General features: G+C 42.5%; 3 protein-coding genes across 9 annotated transcripts in view; 1 reads left to right on the top strand and 2 right to left on the bottom strand.

Annotated features, from left to right (window-relative positions):
* LOC144032966 (alpha-2-macroglobulin-like protein 1) overlaps window positions 1-1,707 on the bottom strand; it is a 23,443-nt gene extending 21,736 nt beyond the window's left edge. Inside the window, exon 1 of the mRNA XM_077540572.1 lies at window positions 1,650-1,707. The gene's annotated coding sequence lies outside the window, so the exon portion shown is untranslated. The remainder of the gene's footprint in view (window positions 1-1,649) is intronic.
* On the top strand, window positions 1,245-17,742 carry LOC144032965 (alpha-2-macroglobulin-like protein 1). The gene is made up of 37 exons (XM_077540571.1): window positions 1,245-2,419; window positions 2,629-2,809; window positions 3,474-3,630; window positions 4,214-4,266; window positions 4,481-4,501; window positions 4,922-5,087; window positions 5,171-5,255; window positions 5,415-5,532; window positions 5,617-5,731; window positions 5,819-5,928; window positions 6,040-6,195; window positions 6,776-7,009; window positions 7,124-7,187; window positions 7,830-7,975; window positions 8,092-8,241; window positions 8,442-8,627; window positions 9,044-9,125; window positions 9,960-10,095; window positions 10,174-10,399; window positions 10,486-10,612; window positions 10,974-11,095; window positions 11,507-11,558; window positions 11,795-11,878; window positions 11,951-12,127; window positions 12,921-13,002; window positions 13,245-13,401; window positions 13,659-13,733; window positions 13,959-14,121; window positions 14,600-14,796; window positions 14,859-15,074; window positions 15,248-15,366; window positions 15,949-16,039; window positions 16,120-16,188; window positions 16,625-16,730; window positions 16,856-16,897; window positions 16,990-17,030; window positions 17,199-17,742. The coding sequence occupies exons 1-36, from the start codon at window positions 2,337-2,339 to the stop codon at window positions 17,025-17,027; spliced, it is 4,386 nt and encodes a 1,461-aa protein (XP_077396697.1). The 5' UTR covers window positions 1,245-2,336; the 3' UTR covers window positions 17,028-17,030; window positions 17,199-17,742.
* The window catches only part of phldb1b (pleckstrin homology-like domain, family B, member 1b), a 70,082-nt gene continuing 67,182 nt past the window's right edge, over window positions 17,466-20,365 (bottom strand). For all 7 annotated transcript variants that reach the window (XM_077540560.1, XM_077540561.1, XM_077540562.1 and 4 more), the window contains one exon: window positions 17,466-20,365. In XM_077540560.1, coding sequence (XP_077396686.1) covers window positions 20,225-20,365 — 141 coding nt within the window. In that variant the 3' untranslated portion in view covers window positions 17,466-20,224.

Below are 20,365 nucleotides of genomic sequence, written 5' to 3'. Positions count from 1 at the left end.
ACAGTAGGACACGTGGATACAGGCTGAAGTGTTAGTTCTTGCAGCATGCCAGTTGGTACGGCGAATACCAATGATTTCTCTGCAATCCTTACCCATTTGGGTATAATATTCACTCAGAGGAGGGCCTAATGCATTAGCCCCACCCTCGTCCATAGACCCCCACTCCCGCAAAGAACTAGCACTGGTTCACAAGTTGGTCAGCATTCCCTAAGGATATTTGTGCTAACAAGGTGCATTATTCTTAGGTTGACCTGATTTTCAAAATGAAAAACTCGGATACGACATAACAAATTTAATCGATAGGCAATCTGGTGACCACCAGTGCTTGTGTTAGTGCTTTAGCTAATGCTAAATGCTCTCTTTGTTGACAGTTCAACAGTGCTAAACAAGCCAATGCACTCACATTTACCCAGCATCTACCCGGCTGTTTCCCTCACCTCGGTCCCAAATTATAACATTGGAAATGTGCCGCCAGAAAATCTCAGCTTGCATTGGGTCTGACTGGCAACGACAGTAATGTACCAGTAGGACTATATTTCTCGATTCTTAGACGCAGAAGCAGGAAGCAGTTCTAGTTCCAGTGTGACGAAAACATGCCTTGCTAACAGATGAGAATACGAACACAAAGGTGAACGTGAAAGTAAATAGGAAGGAATATAACGGTTACATTCCCTTTTAATTGGATGATTGTATGAACCGCTACGACAACTGTGTGATTGATTGGGTTGGTGTTCCCCAATCCAGCCGGTAACACAAGTTGCTCTGGCCAATTTGACATCGGCATGCTGGCCTACCTCGAACAGAGGGGCCGCAAACGATTTGCGCCTAGGACTTTCCCTTTTTTGTGGCCTGCCTTGGGCAACTCTAAGAACCAGCTGAGCCTGTGCAACTGTTCGGATTAGGTCAATACGCTACTTACTTTTAAATAGTCAGTACTGTAACGTGGCTGTATAAGACACAAACGGCCGTGTTGTAACTCGACAGTCTACCCTGTTTACTCAGCTAGGGAGGACTCCATTTTGGCCCTTATTTTATGTGTTATACAATCAATCAATAAAACTTCATAATAGCACACATAGTCTGACGTGGATACAGTCAAGCTAGACTCAGGAGGTGAACAGGCTGATTATCACTAAACTCTTCATTTGTGAATATTGAGAGGGGACTCCTTCGCTGTAGGTGGCAGTATACACCATAGAGATGTGATCCAACACTAATTTAAAAGCAGAAGAAGAACAGGAAGCGACTGCGCCGTGCGATGACGTCGTACGAGTTTGCTTTTTAAATTCTTGATAAACCGTAGCGTTTTTTTTTTGGCTGTTTTCCACCTAAAATTGCATTAATATCCCCTTCTTTAATTAATTCCGAAAAGATTTGTTTCGTCGTCCCCCCCAAACATACCTTACATTATCGTCTGCCATTGCTTTGAGACTACAAACGTACGTGTCACGTAATATCCAGTCAAAACGTGTAGCCTATCCGGTCTTGTTAGCGTTTATTCACAAAACCTGTTTCCATTGCCAAAATTCGCATTTTCCTTTTTCTGTTATGCTTCAAAATCCACCAACTCCAAGCGTTCTATCGTTCCCATTCACCGTGAAAATTCAAATAAAAATGGATTGAATAAATACCCGACTAGTAACACATACCCGACACTTGATGTCTATATCCAAGCAACTGCTCATCCCATTTCATGGTGTCACAAAAAAAAAAAAAAAAAAAAAAATACCCAAAAAGTTGTGTCAAATTGACCCATAAAGTGATCGGTCCATTTTTATTTTATTTTTTTTAATCCATTACGTTTGACCCAACTGTTTTCAGAGTGCAGGAAAGATAATGACGAATGTGGTTGGATATTTTCAATTATTCGAACATATGCTCAATATTGCAACTGAAGCAAAAAAATAATAAGAAGTATAAGAAGAGCGATTTATTGTCCCCAGTTTGCAATTTGGTTTGCAACAGTGCGACATAATCAAAATACAATAAAACGATCAGGTTTCATAAAAACATCAAATCCAACATAGATGATACATGGAGTGCAATCTCACATCTTGATCTTGGCCATAAACATCTCTCAAATTCCTCACAATTTGTGGACCACTGGAAGCAGGATGGTCCGGTTTGAAATTTTGGGGAGAAAAACTCGTTTGTCTGCACGTTGCAGAATGTGAAAAAAAAACAACGGAGAATGTGCTTGGAGTGTTCGTGAAGGCGGGCGTTGCGGTGGGTCGGTACAGTATAAAAAACGCAAAGTCCAAAAGGTTTGCATCAGTGTCCGAGTGCACTGGCGCAGAAGGCCTCTCAGACTCGTCGGAACAACGCACCGTGCAAACATGGCGCCGACCCTCCACATGTTGGCGGTCATATTTGCATCCGTCTTTCTGCAAGGTGCATCATCAGCTCAATTCAACGACACGTAAGTCTTCACCCGACTGATCTACATCGCAACAATTTATCAGCAGTTGGATGTCTATTGGCATTTTTCTGAAGAATGTTTGGGGTTTCACTCCGAATGTGGTCAGTGGCCATTGTTGCGTACTATTTTCCGTCTCAAAAAATGTGCAATATTGTGACACTTGTGTGTCGTGTTCCAGCGTAATGTTTGTTTTCTCTCCGTGTGTGCAGCATCTTTGCCGTGACCGTGAGCTCCCAGGTGAAAGCAGGCTCGCAGGAAACGCTGTGCGCCCTCATCAACGAGCCCACAGAGCCCGTTGTGTTGAGCGTCACCCTGCACACGGGCCCTCGCAAAACCCTCATCCTGAAGCAAGCGGTCAGACGGAACTATTACCAGTGCCTGGAATTTCAGGTCAGTTAGTCATCAACACAAGTCTTATCTATCCATCCTTTTCTTGACCTTTAACTCATTCACTCGCCGCCATTTTCACATTTCGCAATCCCGTTCGCTCCCGGCCGTTTTACTGGATTTTGACTGATTTTGCAAGGCCCTCAGAATATTGTGTTCTATTGCTATAAAAGCATGGAACCTACCAAAAGAAAGATGAAAGTTTCTTCTTTCATAAGGAAAAAAAAGTATGTTTCTATCTGTTTCCGTTTTGCAGCAATTAGCATTAGAAGAGAGCTAAATTAATCCGTTTTCACAAATCTATTCAAAATTGTAAGTAATTGAGCTTTTTTTCTAGATGCCCCTGGTTGATCTCCTTTACTCTGCTGCCACCTGCTGGCCTTTTGTGTAATAACTACCATTTCTGCAACCATTCTTTGCAGTTGAGAGGCTGCATCAAAGCCTTCCGTATGCTCTAGCATAAAAAAACAAACAAAAAAAACGTATAAATACGTCTTTGGGACACTTAGAACATTTAAAAAAACGTATTTACACGTTATTGGGAGCAAATGAGTTAATGTGATCATGATTTTATCGTACAAGGAGCTCTACATCTGTCTCTCGAGGTTCTTCCTCAGTTTATCATCTCTGTTGATTTCCGCGTGCGTTTGTCTTTCTCGGCACGTAGGTCCCACTCGTGCGCGTTCGTACTGTGGCAACCCTAACTGTCGATGTGAAAGGAAAGAGCGACACCATGAACAAAAAGACCAAAATCCTCATTGCGCCCCCTGCTTACGTCCACATTGTCAAGACTGATAAACCCATCTACAAACCTGGGCAGACCGGTAAGTATCGCCACGAATCAAAATATTGAGATTGGGGTCAAACACGAATGTTGGATATAATTCAAACTCCAGTTGAGACGATGAACCTCGTCAAAGGAGAAAGGTTGCTTCATTCTGAATCCTCTTAGCTGGCCCTCTCTGCTTCTGTTTACTACTTGTGTTTTTCTGGCAAACAAAGGATGGGCGTTTTATTCTTTTACAAAGGTGGATATGTCATCATAGTTTCAGTAAAGCTCCTGAAACCCAAGATCATCTCATGATGAGTGTCATGCGAGTGAACAAATGAGATGCTCTATAGTTGCATATTATTTTTCCCCCGCAACTAACGCAAATAGTACTTCATCTAGTCTAATAGTTTACTATACAAAACTACATATTCATATGTATGTTAGTGTATTGGAAAGTGTACATTCTTTGATATACGATTCACAATTTTTTTTTTTCCAGTAAAACATTGGCAGTTCCGTTTTTCTACTTTCCTTTTTCTTTCATCTGATATTTCACCTATATGTCATGTATTTAAAGAAATGCTTGAAACTTTTTTTTTTTTTTAAGAATGAATTTCCCAAACTCTCCTTTACAGTTCAGTTCCGCATTGTTTCCTTGGATTCCAGTTTCATCCCAATGGACCGGCTGGTAAGTTTTCAATTAGTGTTGAAGATACTCCACCATGTTTGTATCAGGTTGAAAAAGAAAGAATGTAAGAAATCAAATGAGACAAGATGAGTCAGGACCAAATGTGCAGAAGCCCACTGACAGTTTGTCAATATAATAAGCATGCTGTAAAAAATGTATACTGCACATCGATCTGATCAGAGTTTGACTGACTTGTCTATTTGTTCTTTTTCAGTACACAGTGGTGGAGCTTCAGGTAAGAATCCCACAATGGCACCAAATACAACTTTATAACTGCGCCTGTCTGTAAAAATAGCAAAAGAAAGAAAACTCCACCCAAGTATACAGTTAGACGTGCACTGGATATGAAAATAGGTCCCGTTATGATCACTTGAATGTCTGAGAGCCACAATAAAAACAATTTGATATGAATCTCAGGAGAATGGAAACACGATTAGCAATTTAACACAAAGTGTGAATAAAATGTAAGATTTTTTTAATTTTAATTAGACATTCATCAAAGCTGATCAACTGCCACAAATATTATAAAAAAAACAAAAAACTCCCCTTCAGGTTGGATGGCAATGGTCTCTTGTTACTACCATACTACTGTAATTTTATACGATACGACTATTTTCAAGATGTACACTTCTGTCTCGTGTCTGTCTTCATGTAGGATCCCAATGCCAATCGCATTGCTCAGTGGTTGGATAAATTCAACAGCGGAATCCTCGATCTTTCGCATCCGATTATTCCAGAGGCGGCACAAGGAACTTACCTAATCACTGCCACCACGGACAAAGGAGAGAAAATCACCCACAGCTTTGAAATCAAGGAATATGGTCTGCTATAGTTGCTACAAAAATGTTGTACTTGTTTAATTGACTTTTTTTGTTCATTTTTATGTATTCGTATATTTTCTTAGTTTTGCCCAAATTTGAGGTAACTGTTCAACTCCCGAGTGTGATTTCAATCCTGGATGAGGAGGTCACGCTGAAGATTTGTGGAAAGTAAGTGTTTTGGTCTGATGAGGTCTCCTCGTAACTTTTTGGAGAAAGGGGGTAAAAAAAAAAAAAAACACACATGGAGATATTGAAACTTTTATGCCAATGGTGAAGAAAATGCTAAAGATGAAAATGTCTTAAATGAACCTTTGCTTCTCCGCGCAGATACACTTACGGAAAACCAGTTGTTGGCTCAGTCAAGGCGGAGTTTTGTAGGAATGCAATTCGCTATTTTTGGCGTTCTCCGATGGAGTCAAACATCTGCAAGACGTATCGCCTGAAAGTGAGTCGTTGACAATAAACTGCTATTATCCTTTCCTTCATGCGAGCCATGAAGCGCATCAGTCTAAAAGTGACACTCTTCCAGACGGATGCAAGTGGCTGCGCGACACAAATGGTGAGCTTGGAAGATTTCGCCCTCAACAAGTACATGTATGACGATAGTTTTGTGGTGAAAGCTGAACTGGAGGAATACGGCACAGGTAAGCTCGTGAAAAGTTTTTCTCACCTTCATGTTACCTGTACGACTTGAAGCCTGGTGGTAATTTCTCATCATCTTTCCCGTTTAGGGGTGACCCTGCAAGGTACAGCGCGTGCACGCTTCAGTGCCGTTATCAGAACCGTCACTTTTGAAGATGTTCCTCAATCATTCAGGCCTGGCATCCCATTTGCGGGAAAGGTGGGCACCCCTTTTTTTTTTTTTTTTTTTTTTTATAGGTTATTTAAACAACTATTTTAAGGTTTATCCATCCAAAATCTGAAATGTTGTCCTCATTCATCTTGTTTGCAGGTGAAAATGACTGGTCCAGACACAAAACCTGTGGCTCGTGAGCATGTGTACTTATTCAGCCCGGACGCAGCCACCTTAGAACTGACCACAAACGCAGAAGGCATGGCCTCGTTTTCATTGGACACCAGCAACTGGAAGGACAATGTGAATATTCAGGTATGTGACTACTAGGTTGCTGTTTTTAGGCCACCGTGGTGCATTACTTGAGGAAATAAAGTTTCTTTGAACCGACATATTCAGAGGGTAAATATGCTAAGCTACGTCACATCACAACAAATGAAAAATCGAATTTGATCAAAACGGTAAATACAAAAACTATATCTTGACCTAATCACTTTTTTGAAAACATATCCGCATTGTCCAACGGCAAGTTGACATTTGATGTTTTTGTTTTGTTTTGTAAAGTTTTAAATCTATCTGCATTGCATTCTGTCATGCTAGTTAGCACTTAGCACGAAGCTAACCTGGGAGGTTTTTCTCTGCAGTCCAGCGTCCCAAGTTTGCAAAATCTCTCGTTTGTTACTAGAACAGCGACAGAGACCAACAACAAAGTAACAACAAAGGCAGTGATACATTGCCGAGATGGTCTTGATTGACTGACTGCTTAACAGTTTAAGCTAATGCTAATTTGTGACGTCGCCTCATTACACGACTACCACATGACCCGACCCATCCTAAGTTCAAATTGTCAAACTGTCTTTAGAATTTCACCACTGTCTTGTTTTTGTGTTGACAGGCCAAGTCCCAGCTGGACGATGAGATTGTGTATATTGAAGGCATCCGAAAACCAGACTACATAAATGCCTACCGTTACATTTCTAAGTTCTACTCCAAGAGTAATAGTTTTTTGAAGCTCATGCCGGTGAACGGCGACATCGCCTGTAACAAAGATACCACGGTACGAGCCCAGTACATCATCCAGGGAAAGGAGCTCAACAGGAGACAGAGGACATTAGACTTTTACTACTTGGTGAGTCCAGTTGATCCATTGGTAACTTCAGTCTGAAGTAGAAATTTGAAACTGTGTAAGAATGTCTGTGTGGGTAAAGTCACACTTGGCTTTGATTCGATGTGTACTTCTTAGGTGATGTCCAAAGGAGCAATTGTTCAGCATGGCCACATCCGAGTGCATGTTAGAGCGGGTACAGGTAATACGATTGCATTTCAACTTATATAATTGTGTCCTTGTATGGGTTGTCACGACTCATCAGAAACTCGCAGTTCTTACTCGAGTGGGTTTATTTGTCAGTCAAATACGGTTTGTAATTTCATTAAGTCAAAACTATTAACTCATTCACTCCCAGCCATTTTCACAGAAGCAATCCTCTTCACTACGGGCTGTTTTACTGGATTTCTGGTGTTCTATTCTTATCAAAACATGGAAGCCAGCAAAAGAAAGAAATCTTAAAGTATCTTCTTTCATCAGGAAAAAAAAAAGTATATTTATGTTTTGCAGAAATTAGCATTACTTCATAGCTAAATTTCATCATTATTCACAAATCTATTTAGAATTGTGAGTAATTTAGCTTTTTTTCAACATGGCCCTGGTTGATCTCTTATACTCTGCTGCCACCTGCTGGCCGTTTGTGTAATAACTACCATTTCTGCAACCGTTCTTTGCAGTTGAGAGGCTGCATCAAAGCCTTCTGTATGCCGTAACATAAATAAAAACATGCTAAATTTAAAATAGAACATATTTATACGTTTTTGGGAGCAAATGAGTTAAGAGTGACCATTTTGTTCGTGTTAGTTTCATTCTCCATTTGTTGTCTTGTTCTTACCTCTGTCAGAGAACAAAGGGGCGGTGACCATACCCCTCCATCGAGTGATCGACCTGGCGCCCTTTGCACAGGTTGTCGTTTACACCGTGTTGCCTGATGGCGAGGCTGTGGCGGACAGCCTGGACTTCCCCATCCAGCTGTGCCTCAAGAACAAGGTTGCACCTGCCAAAATCAACAACTGACATACTTTACACTTGAATTTTAATGACAACTAAAGATCATTTGAAAACTGTATTTGCCACCACTGACCCCCCTGCTGTCTTCTGTGCAGGTTTCTGTTCAGTTCTCGTCCCGCCAGGCGCTTCCGGCAGCCAAAACCACATTGAGACTCCGGGCTCAGCCTGGCTCTTTGTGCTCTCTTCGAGCCATTGACCAGAGCGTTCTATTGCTGCAGGCCGAGAAGGAACTCACCGTTGACTATGTAAGATAAATTCAACTTTACACCGATATAAAAGTATCCAATATTCCAACTAGTGGTCCAGTCTGCCACCCTACCTGAGAGTAACCTGCAAAAAAATAAATAAAAAATTGCTCCTCAAAATTACCAAGTTGCTCCCCAAAACTGCTCCACAAAGAAAAGATATTTTGAGCCTTGATTTAATCTTGTGTTTAACTGTGTAGGTGTACAGTCGGCTGCCTCTGCAGAGGTTGACGGGATACCCGTACGAGGTCGATGAGTTTGGACCGTATCCCTGCCTCGGTGGCCCCGGGCCGTTCCCTGGGGACGTTGTGTTGCCACGGCGGGGCCGACGCTCGCTTCCCTTCGCACCAGTCACTCAGAAGGATGATGTCTACAGCATCTTTAAAGTAAGGCTTTGGACTTGAATTTTTGCTGTTTGAAGACCACACGACGTGCTGATATTGACGAGTGTTTTTCACTTTTGTTGGAAATAATTATTATTCACAGTGGACGGAAGATGGGGATTTCTGCCCAATTCAACTCACGTTTAGTTATAGAACACTTGAAAAATAACAACAACCACTGCTGCATAGAAAGTGACACAAAATGAATCAATTCCATCAGCCCATCGCAGATGAATTGTACATTGATTAAATGGAATGACACACAGCTAATTTATTGCTTAATCAATGTGTTTATTTTTTAACTAAGATGTCCGAGAAAGTGCATTTCTCTTCTGTTTCCCCCAGTGGGCAAAATCATCTCCATGGAGGCGTGATTTGCAGATGAATGTTTTGCAACAAATGTATCTTTTCTATTGCAGGAGATTGGAGTCAAGCTTGTGACCAATTCTGATGTGAAGAAACCCTTCGACTGCCCATATAGATATCCGATTTTATTTGAAGGTAGGTTTATTACAGTACATACTTTATATTTGATATAGTGACTTTGCAGCACTTGCTGCTTCCTGATTTCTCATTTGAGCTGATATATTATTTGTTCACGAATTACAACCCTGTAGCATTGCATCTGAAGGCTACCACCACCATGTTTTTTTTTTTAAATTAATTTTATTCGTTCGTTCGTTTATTCGTTTCATTTATTTATTCTCCAACTCTCACTGGAGCGGTTCGCAGCCGAGTGTGAAGCGGTTGGGAGGAAGATCAGCACCTCCAAATCTCAGTCGGATGAGATCCTGCCCCAAGTATAGGGTGAGAAGCTCGCTCATCCGGGAGGGACTCGGAGTCGAGCCGCTGCTCCTCCGCGTTGAGAGGAGCCAGCTGAGGTGGCTCGGGCATTCTGGTTTCGGATGCCTCCTGTACGCCTCCCTGGGGAGGTGTTGCGGGAAAGTCCCACCGGGCGGGAGGCCCTTGGGACGACTCAGGACTCGTTGGAGAGACTCTCGGCTGGCCTGGGAACGCTTTGGGATCCCGTCGGCGGAGCTGGCTGAAGTGGCTGGGGAGAGGGATGTCTGGGTTTCCCTGCTAAAGCTGCTGCCCCCGCGACCCGACCTTGGATAAGCGGAAGAAGATGGATGGATGGATGGATAATTTTTTTCAGTTGCAGAGATGGAATTGCTGATCTTTGCTGTGCAAGGGCACAAAATTTCATTCCTTTAACTGCGGAAATGAACAGTCACCATTTTCCTTGTACTGTAGAAAAAAACAGGAGATTACTGCCTTGAAATTTATCACTGACTTTGTCCTCTCTTGAGCCAACTTACTGTTTTCTGGGCGCAGGCGGCGGAGCGCTTCCCTTAAGGGTGAGAGAGGGGCAAGCTCCTCCTGCTCCTGTAGACGGAAGTGTGGACGAGGCGGAGGAGACCGTTCGGACATTCTTCCCGGAAACGTGGATATGGGACCTCGTTTCTGTTGGGTGAGCATTTTCACGTGGCAGAAAATCCAAAAGTGTTTTTGAGCAACCTGTCAATTCGCCGTGCGTGCGTGTATATAGCCGCAGGGGTACAGTGAACGTGATGAAGACGGTCCCCGACACCATCACCAAGTGGGCCGCTGACGCTTTCTGCGTCTCCCCGGTGGGCTTCGGTGTGGCGCCCACCGCTGCGCTGACGGCCTTCCAGCCCTTCTTCGTCAGCCTCACGATGCCCTACTCCGTCATCCGCGGGGAAACGTTTACTCTGAAAGCCACCGTCTTCAACTATCTCTCCAAGTGCATCATGGTAAATCTCAGCCGGGCATGAAAGAAGGAACATCGGTTGCAATTGGACCCGTTCAACCTGTTGGAAATCACAAATAATGTCTGCAGGTGAAAGTGACGCTGCCTCCGTCCGACTCGTACACCTTCAAAAACTGCGACAGCTGCCGATACACCATGTGCGTGTGCAGCGAGGAGAGCAAAACGTTCTCTTGGATCGTCACTCCAACTGCCCTTGGTAAGAATGACGACATCGCTTCAAAAATAGTTTGCCTTCGTCACCGCACTTTGAGAATTACGTTCAGCAAATCAGTCATGAGGTATTTTGCTATTCGAACGTCATCACTCAATGTTTTGGAATTAGTTATAAGCCCTCAAGTCGCAGTTCAATTAAAACTGCTGCATAAAAGAGTGATCAAATCTGAACTTCATGAAATAACAGCGAATGAGACTGGAATTTGGGTGAGACAGTGAAATGATGTGGAGGTGGATGAAATAAAGCCTTAAAACGAAACGAGTCCGGAAAGCTGTTCACGGTAAATTTGTGGAAGGTGGGACTGAAAACGGACATCTTAATGAGACTGCTCGTTTGCACACAGGCAAGATCGACGTGAAGGTGAGCGCAGCGGCCGTGAGGACCTACCTGAGGTGTGGCAGGCAGGTGGCTTCTGTCCCGAACGTGGGCCGTATTGACACGGTGGTCCGCAGCCTGCTGGTGGAGGTCAGTGCCTGTCAGATGCAACAAATGTAACACGACTCGGTTGACATCACGTCAGCAGATGTTTGTCATTTCGAGCAGTTGAAGTGCGGTGAAGTGATGTCGATTTTAAGGGCACGTGACTGACGAGGGTCATTTTAAAAAATATAACATTTTGTATTTACAGTATTAAAGTGAGCTTTTAGTTCCTGGGGGTCCTAAATCCTCTTTGAAATTTGGTGCATCGCCGTCATTATTGTTGTGCTATGTTCAAGTCTAATCGAGTCTAGTTTTAGTCCGGTGAAAAATGTGTGTCGAGTCTGTTGATGAAATTATTTTTGTTGACGGAATTAACACTAATTTCAGGGTCTCTGACTTGTCATGTTGCGTAATTCATTCCAGTTGAACAATTTTCCGTGTTGGTTTCTCTTGCAGGCTGAAGGAACGCCTCAGTCAATTAGTCACAACGCGCTCCTCTGTCCTGCAGGTACGTTTTTACATCTCAGACTTGTTTTGTTTGGAAAATCTTGCTGGACACAATTTCGGACCTGTTTTTTTATTCACTTGAGAGTTTGATGGATTAAAATACTTTTTGAATGTCGTGAGTTGTTACGTTTGAGATGGATTCTTTCAGGTCCTGTGAGACTAAATTGTAGGAAAATAATGCAAAAGCATAACCAGTAATGTGATGACAAACATTTTTTGCACACTTTCTGTTGCCAGATGGACCAGAGGAAAAGAAAATCTCTCTTGTGTTGCCAAAGATATTTGTTGCTGGATCTGACAGAGCCACCGTCTCTGTGCTTGGTAAACAAAAAACGAAAAAAACTTCCATTTCCTCTTGATGGAAGCCTCCCTAATGAGATTGTTCTCCCGAAGGTGACCTGATGGGCCGAGCCATGAAGAACCTGGACAAACTCCTGGCAATGCCATACGGTTGTGGCGAGCAGAACATGTTGAAATTCGCTCCCAACATCTTCATTCTCAACTACCTGAAAAGCACAGGTCAGCTGACTGCTGACATTCTGGAGAAGGCCACGCGCTTCCTCGAGAGCGGTGAGTCGTCGTTGGCGACGTCGAGACCGTCAAAAATGCATTCGGAACGCCCGATTGTCTTTGATAACAGAATTGAGTTTGTATTTTAAACCAGTGGTGAGCCAATATTGGCCTGCAGCCGATTTGCAGTCGTCGATTTGTTTCACATGCATAACGGAACTTATGGTGTTCCACAGGGTTCAATTCTGGGGCATGCTCTTTTCATTGTATCTGCTGCCCCTGAGTTCCATCTTAAGTGCAAGTACATACAATATGGACGTCATCGCAATCACCATAGCTTACAGTGAAAATATAAAATATACGAACCTTGTTCTCATTTTTGATGAACACGCAAGCCGGCGACATTCTATTTTCATTTTGGTCATTTTAGAAGTGCTTTTTGGAGTTAAATATTGTTTTAATTGTTTCAATTTGCATTAACCCCGCCCCCATTGCCTTTAAATGGGTATGTTTGGTGCATCTCAGGCAAAATAACTAATTAAGAGCTGAGAATAAACAAACACGACACAAGTTGTTTAAATAGAAGGAAAAATATTTCACAGCAAAGAAGCATTTTGAGTTGATAAAGTTCATGAAATTAGAATCAGCAGAGACAAATCGACCGAGTGGCCCGATTGGCTTTTCCGATTGCACAGAATGAACTCACACAGTTTGTTGAGTGACAACTTTCAACAGGTACAGTGGCGGATTTGCACATACAGTACAGACAGCACTTATTAAAAAATCATTTAGGACATGACTCGAACCATTAGTTTGACATTATGGTGAAATATATTGCACGTGTGTGTTCCAGGCTACCAAAGGGAGCTCACGTACAAGCATGACGACGGCTCCTACAGCGCCTTCGGGAAGAGCGATAAGTCTGGCAACACCTGGTCAGTAGGAAAGCATTGGCGGAAATCAGTGATGGTGCTTTGTAGAAATAGCATAAAAAACAGTGCAATATAAGTGAAAAGCCCATTTGCCATACAAAATGTATATATTTAAAAAAAAAATAATCCTTCCAGGGTGAATCTGTGGCATGTAAATGGAAAGACAATATTGAAATGCTGGGCACTTGGTGAGTATGTTTTTGTAGTGTTTCAAAAGTGTCTGTTTCTCTCGTCTGTTTCTCAAGGCTGACCACCTTTGTGATGAAGTCATTTGGCGGCGCGAAGCCGTACATCTTTGTCGATCCCAAGCACATCCAAGACGCCAAGAAGTGGTTGTACTCAAAGCAGGGCCGTGACGGCTGCTTCACATCTGTGGGGAAACTCTTCCACAATGGCATGAAGGTGATGACACGCCAGTATATGTTTGTTTTCGCTGAAACCGACCATGTAGGTCACAATTCATTTGCTCAATTTCATATTTTTTCAGTCCACACATGGTGTCATTTTCTACATTCTTTTTGACCAATTCGTGTTGTGTTGTCTTTAATGATGCAATATTAACGGTGAACAAAGGTGACATTTTTGGGGTTCCCCCTATTGTTACAGAACCAAAATAAATATAGAATGATATATGAATGCATGTTTTAATGTCTCATCAGGGAGGAGTGAGCGACGACGTGTCCCTGACAGCTTACATCGTTGCCGCCCTGTTGGAACTGGACACCGACATTAACGTGAGTCCGACGTCGCCCCCATTTTGCAAACAGTTGACCTCCAACCTCATGTGGTGTCGCGCTTCAGTGGATCTTCATTGTCAAATTCACATATCAAGTTAACAAGCAAGATTTTGTATTTTTTTGTGAGAAAATGTTTGGAAGCGAGTCCAAAAGGATCCGAATACATTTTGTGAGTTCACCGTTGAGACTTTTGGAACCTTTAAATGTTTTGTTTTGTGCCAGGATCCTGTGATCCAGAGCGCTCTGGGCTGTCTGAAGCAGGCGGCCGACCAGAAGGACAACTTGTACACCACAGCGCTGATGTCGTACACCTTCACGCTGGCGAGGGACACGCAAATGAGGAGCAAACTCATCGCCTACTTGCACCAGAAGTCCATTGCGATGGGTACCTCAGAATATTACTTTCAAATCTCGTTTGTGTTTTCGTTGAATGGACGCAGTTATGAGGATGTGCACTTTTGTCAACACGAATTGAGCTCTGACAGTATCAATCAAAGCTGAGATTTCTGATTCTGTCGTTTTCGTGACATTTAGATTTACACACCAAAACATATAAGAATGAGAAGACAAGACTTGTTCATTTTTACTCGCAAGCGAGGAGAGCAGAGTTGCGTCTCTCTATTTATTGGGGATTGTTTTCTGTCTGGTTACAAAAATTAGCGTTGCTACACTAAAGGGGTGGGGGAAAGTGTGACTCATTTGAAACACCGCCACACTGTCTGGTACAGTTCATCTTGAAGAAAGCAGTTCGCTGAAAGTTCATATGAGTGTGAAGCATTTTAGCAAATCTATCATAACTTTAACCTTAGCAGTTGGTTCATGCAAAGTCGAAAAGAATGTTTACCAGCGACTTCTTGCGGCAGATGGAACCCGCCACTGGAAACGAGAAGGATCCACTGGCACAGGACTTGATTCTGTGGCGGTGGAGATGACCTCCTACGTGATGCTGGCACTGCTCTCCGGGCCTGCCATGCCAGGTTTCGGGCTGGACTACGTCTCCGGCATCGTGCGCTGGCTCACGCAGCAGCAAAATGAATACGGGGGCTACTCTTCCACACAGGTAGGCAACGCTTCCATCTGGTTCTTCCATCTGGGCAGACTGACTGACCGTGTGCCCCTCAGGACACCGTCGTGGCCCTCCAGGCGCTGGCGAAATACGCCGCTGCCACTTACAGCGGCAACGGCAGGACTACGGTGACGGTGACGTCATTGGGAGGTGTGAACAAGGTGTTCATAGTGCACCAGCGCAATCGGCTGCTGTACCAGGAGGAGAACCTGAGCGATGTCCCCGGAGAATACACCATTGCGGCCAGGGGACGGAGCTGTGTTCTGGCACAGGTAACGTGTTACTAACCGTACGCATGCAATTCAGTTCCTTCACCTTATTCACGCTTCTTAAGGGCGTTTTATAGTTTGTACATTCTGTAATAATCTGATTCCGACTCCAACGCCTGATTTTGATTGTTTTCAACATCAGAAGTTAAGAGCACGTTTGTCCTGTCCCCTTGCAGATCACCCTGCATTTCAACATACCCCCTCCTCCCGACTATTCCGTCTTCAAAATCTCCGCTAACACCTTCTCAAAGTGCAGCCCCAGCAAGATTGAGATCGGCCTCAACATCCATGCCCGGTACGTGTGCGCCCACAAAAACATTTGGAGAGCAGTTTTCTGGAATGAATTCATGCTGAATATGGTTCATCATAATACAATCTTTTCATGTAAGATGTTGTGTAGTTTTGAGTTTGATTAGAAACAATTATTAAGAGGGGACTGGAGACGTTTTATATCCACGAGAGCTTCTGGTGGAAATTAACTCTTTTACTGCCACACATTTTCAAAGAAAAACTTTGATATGACAGAGGCTTTGATCATTGACGAAAAGAGATACAATGCTTCCATCTTCTGGTTTAGAGTGTTTTAGATTCCACAACCCGTTGACCAGGCAGTGCTGCAATTAGACGTTGCACTGAGAATTTAAAAAACAAAAAAAAATGTTGACGTTATTTAACGTTTACGGCAATATACGTCGTGATTTTACTGATCGTTATTAAACGTTTTTGGCAGTCAACGAGTTAATAAATTCAATCTTTCTAACTACTGTTTTTTTTTGTTTTTTGTTTTTTTTTGCTGAGCACCTACCCCTAAAAGTTTCTGTCTTGAAAATGTTTATTTATTTCAAAGGGTTGCAAAGAAACGTTTTTGTGTTTGCAGGTACCAGGGCAGGAGAGACGAGACGAACATGCTCATCATGAACATCAAACTTCTGTCTGGACACATTTTGGCAAAAAACTCTCTGGAGTTGGTGAGTTCATTTGTTTTCCCTTTCAAATATTTGTGTCAGCTGTCGTTTGAATTGCGCTGATGGTCGTTTTACTGCTCTAGTTGAACAACGAACCGTCAGTGAAGCGTGTGGAACTGGATGAAGGTTATCTCAACATCTACATGGACGGGGTATGATCTTTATTTTATTTTATTTTTTTTAATGTAAAATCTTTGTTTCAGGGTTCTGAGATTAACCTGCAAAAATGATCCTCAAAGAAAGAAAGAAGTCATACGGTTTATATCCACATATGTAAGAGGCCCGTTGAAAAAAAATATATATATTTTTTTGGCATTTCTCCCTCCTCAAGTGATAATTTTTGGTATCCTCAATCAATGACTGACGATGTTGCAATTCATCAAATGAACTTCACCCTCAAGTGAAGGCCAACATTTGACAAAAAAAAATCTGTTCTTTGCATATGCCAAGAAGCGAAACAAACTTGTCAGTTTGTCTTCCTGCATTTTCTTCAATTAGTGCTATGACGCCACACTATTCATGCCAACTCGACACCCCCCGCAATAGAACCGCAAACCCATTCGGTGTCGTGTGCTTTGTGTTTGCAAGCTGAGGAGAGGCGAGGCGGTGGATTACCGGATGACACTGGAGCAGGAAATGCCCGTCAAGAACCTGAAAGCAGCTGTGGTCAAATTGTACGACTACTACCAGCCAAGTAAGATCGTGTCCATGTCCGCCATATTTGATCTTCGTGTCGCTTTACCCTTGTACTGCTGCCAAACTTGAATTTCCCCTCTCACTATCTACTATTCATAAAGATGATCTCCATTTTATTTGCAGGTGATGTGGCTGCGACAGAGTACACGTCCCCCTGTGAGAAGAGTAAGTCACGTGGATCAGGATTATTGGATGACATAATGGAAGTTGAAATCCAGTTTCACTAATTCACGGGTTCTTTGTGTTGTGTCCTCTAGGACCACTTTTCCGGGGGCCACGGGCGGCACAGTCCTGATCTGTAAGATTCCACTCCAATTCCAAACTGAAATTCAATCAAATTTAAATAAATAGTAGTTAAAAGGGGATCATTCGTCAGAGGATTATTTTGGTTAGGTTTATGCGATACACGCTGGGTGACATTTGTGCTGTAATATGTATTTTAATGGAAATTATGTTTGTTTGACAGGTGACGTTACCGCAACGAGCTTTCAATGAACCCAGAATCAACTGGAAGACTAAAAGATGTTCATCAAACTTTTAGACGTGTGCCTTTTTCTTTCCTTTGGTGTTTTGATTTTGAAGGGAACCCCTGAGATTGCGAATGATGCTCTTCCGTTTTCTTTGGAATTTTTGAATTCACTTTATTAGTTATTGCTTGCCTCGCCTCAACACTGGAAATCTTTTAACGCTTTTAACCCACTAGAACCACAAAAAGAAACAAAAAAGAAGACAATGCTCTGTAACAGTTTTAATAGGATTGACAAATCTGTTTTTAACTGAAAGTAGAGGATGATACAAGGTACCAATAACTGTATAAACACAATCTGTAGGTGGGAGAAAAACAAAAAAACAAGAGTGCTGTGTGTGGGGATGCGGGGGTGTGTACCTTTCTTTAAAGTAGATAAAATTCATCACTACAGTACCATACAACTTGAACTGTAACAGTCATGAAATAAAATAAGAAATAAAGGAAAATAATGCTATTGTAGTGTTTCATTTCAATATTATACTTCCATCCAGGCACCTTCTTTTATACAGCATATTTGTACTCTTTTCATTATAGATATCAACATGTCATATATCAACAGACAGGATTTGAACAGCCTTGCCATCGTCAAATTTGGTTTGCACACACCACATGTGCAGGAAGAGTTAAAGGCAAGGAAGACAATAATATATTAAGGTCTTTAGTCTCATTTTTGGGAGGTAAACGTCACTATCCGAGGCACAGCAACCTTAAATGATTATTATGATTAACCTACTCAATTACATGCAGTTCCAGATCCTCCCCACATGCTTGTTACACGAAACCCGTACATTAATGACCGATCTGCCGACTCACAAATTCACGGACGACTCAATATCAAAGTCACTCTTAAGTAAACTCCCACACAAAATGGGAATTTACAGTAGCAATAATTTGACAATGGGAGGTGACTGATGTGGTCAATACAATTCAAAGACATTTGTTTTGATTGTTGGATTGGTTAACAGCACATATTGCATTAAACAATATCGCTTAAGTCAAATATACCACTATAGTTAACCAATATTGATTCGTCATTTACACTGTTGCGCACAAAAGCTTTCTCAGTCGACACCATTAAGTGTGATAAACTGCAAATAATTAGCTTGTGCCTAAATATGTTCGTACTATTTATCTTTGTTCAGCATTTTTATAAACACAATTTCAGTAATGTATTCACACACTTTAAAAAAAATATTGATAGAAATTCTTTTTTTAAAGATTGATATTTCCTACGTCTAGCATGTGATGTGGTTCGTGATAGGACTAATGAGGCTGATTGCTAACCAGTATCAAGGTAGCCCGTTTAAAACAAACAAACAAAAATGTGTGTGCGTTGATAAGGGGGAAATAAATACTTTAGCACAGACCTATTAAAGGAAACAGACCATTCCTTATCTTAATATTTAGTGTACGGTTATCACAGTGGAATTCAAATTCTCAAGTGTGTAGCAATGAAGCTAATGCTACTAGCTTTGACATGTTCAACATTCATGAAGTAGGAAAAAGCCAACAAAACACTTCAGCGACTCCCTGCTGACACTAAAAGTTGTCTTTGATTTGAAGATGATACATTATATGGAACTTTACAGCTCGTGAGTGCTCAGAGGTCCCTCTTAAGGTCAATGATGCTAAGCTAACAGCCTACTCGAATCCAGAAACAACATATGCAACATATGCCTACGTTGAACTTCAAAACGATTGAATTGTGTCGTCATCTTGGCACTAGAAATACTTATCTAAAAACACAAAATACTTTTATCACTAGTGTGAGAGTCAAATGACAGTCTGGTCAAATCCCAGATTGCACTGCTAAATAAAGACCTGAACAATACTGGCTCCAATAATTGTACCTGTAAGCAGACCTGGAAACCAAACAAGCAGCTTTGTCAATGCGATCTGTGATGCCGTCAAAAGCCGTCAAAAGCCGTGATTGCTTTCGAGTGGGGCAAACACAAACAAAGTAAAGCTCATTTCACACTGACTGCGGAACGGACGCGGTGCGTTTCCGTTCGGACGCCGCAAGGACTGCAATTCACACCGCGTGCGTTGCGTGTCCGGAAATCTGCTCCCGACAGACCACGAGATCACGTTCTGGTTCACGCTGGCGAGTCGAGTTCACCCGATAACAACCGTGTATAGTCCTTATTTGTAAACAATAGCCACACTTGCCTGTTGTTTTTTGGACATTATTTCTGGGACCTACCATGGGTAAATACGTTTTGTGTTTAAATTGTGTCATTTTGTCATGTTTAATTTATTCTGACTTCATTTTTTTGTCTTAAATGTCCGACTGATGTCATGCTATACAGCTAGCTAGCTTCCCTCCCCCAAAAAACGAGTTCGCAAATGGTTTTATTTTGAAATACACCGGATTTACCTTAATGCGACACGCTCGATTTCCTGTCTGGCTCGTGTCATTTCTTCAGCTTCATGAAAAACCCGCATGCGGCGTCTGGAGGAAATAGAAACGCTTGCGGAAACCTTCCGCATCGCCGCAGTCGTTCCGCACCGCAGCTGGTGTGAACTGACACGTAGACTTGAATGCGTTCGAATCCTTGCCGCGTCCGTTCCGCAGTCAGTGTGAATTGGGCGAAGAGCTTTTGCTGCATTCTACATACCATACAAGCGTACCTTTTCACTGAGCACCTGGCGGCTCAAAATATAGATTGTTGACATTTGGCAATTCGTTCAACAGAGTAAAAAAAAAAAAAAAAAAAAAAACAGAAAGAAAGAAAAACGGTAATACAAAAGATCTCATTTGGCAATATAGAAAGGCTTTTAAAGTCTTTGAGAGGTGTACATTTTGTTTTATATACAGGTGTGTGTCGACCCCAACAGCTCCTTTTTCAACGAGTGGCGGTTGAAGACACAGTGTGATTTACAAAAAAACAAAAGCTGTAGACTGGAACCGGGGCGTGTCTTCAGAGTCCCTGCCGAAAATGAGCTCGTCAGCACACGCGTGGTCAGTTGAGGAATTGCGTGTAGCCCTCGGCTCCCGTCACGATGACGTCCATCCAGATCCGCATGGCCTCCGCCGAGGGTGCCACCATGTAATAGAGGCGGTCGTGGGTCTTCACGCAAAACGTCATAGCGGGGTTCGGGCT

The sequence above is a fragment of the Festucalex cinctus genome, chromosome 13 (genome assembly GCF_051991245.1).
Source record: "Festucalex cinctus isolate MCC-2025b chromosome 13, RoL_Fcin_1.0, whole genome shotgun sequence".
In the NCBI taxonomy this organism is placed as follows: domain Eukaryota; kingdom Metazoa; phylum Chordata; class Actinopteri; order Syngnathiformes; family Syngnathidae; genus Festucalex; species Festucalex cinctus.
Note: the sequence above shows the minus strand (reverse complement) of the source record. Positions and strands in the feature narration are given on the sequence as shown.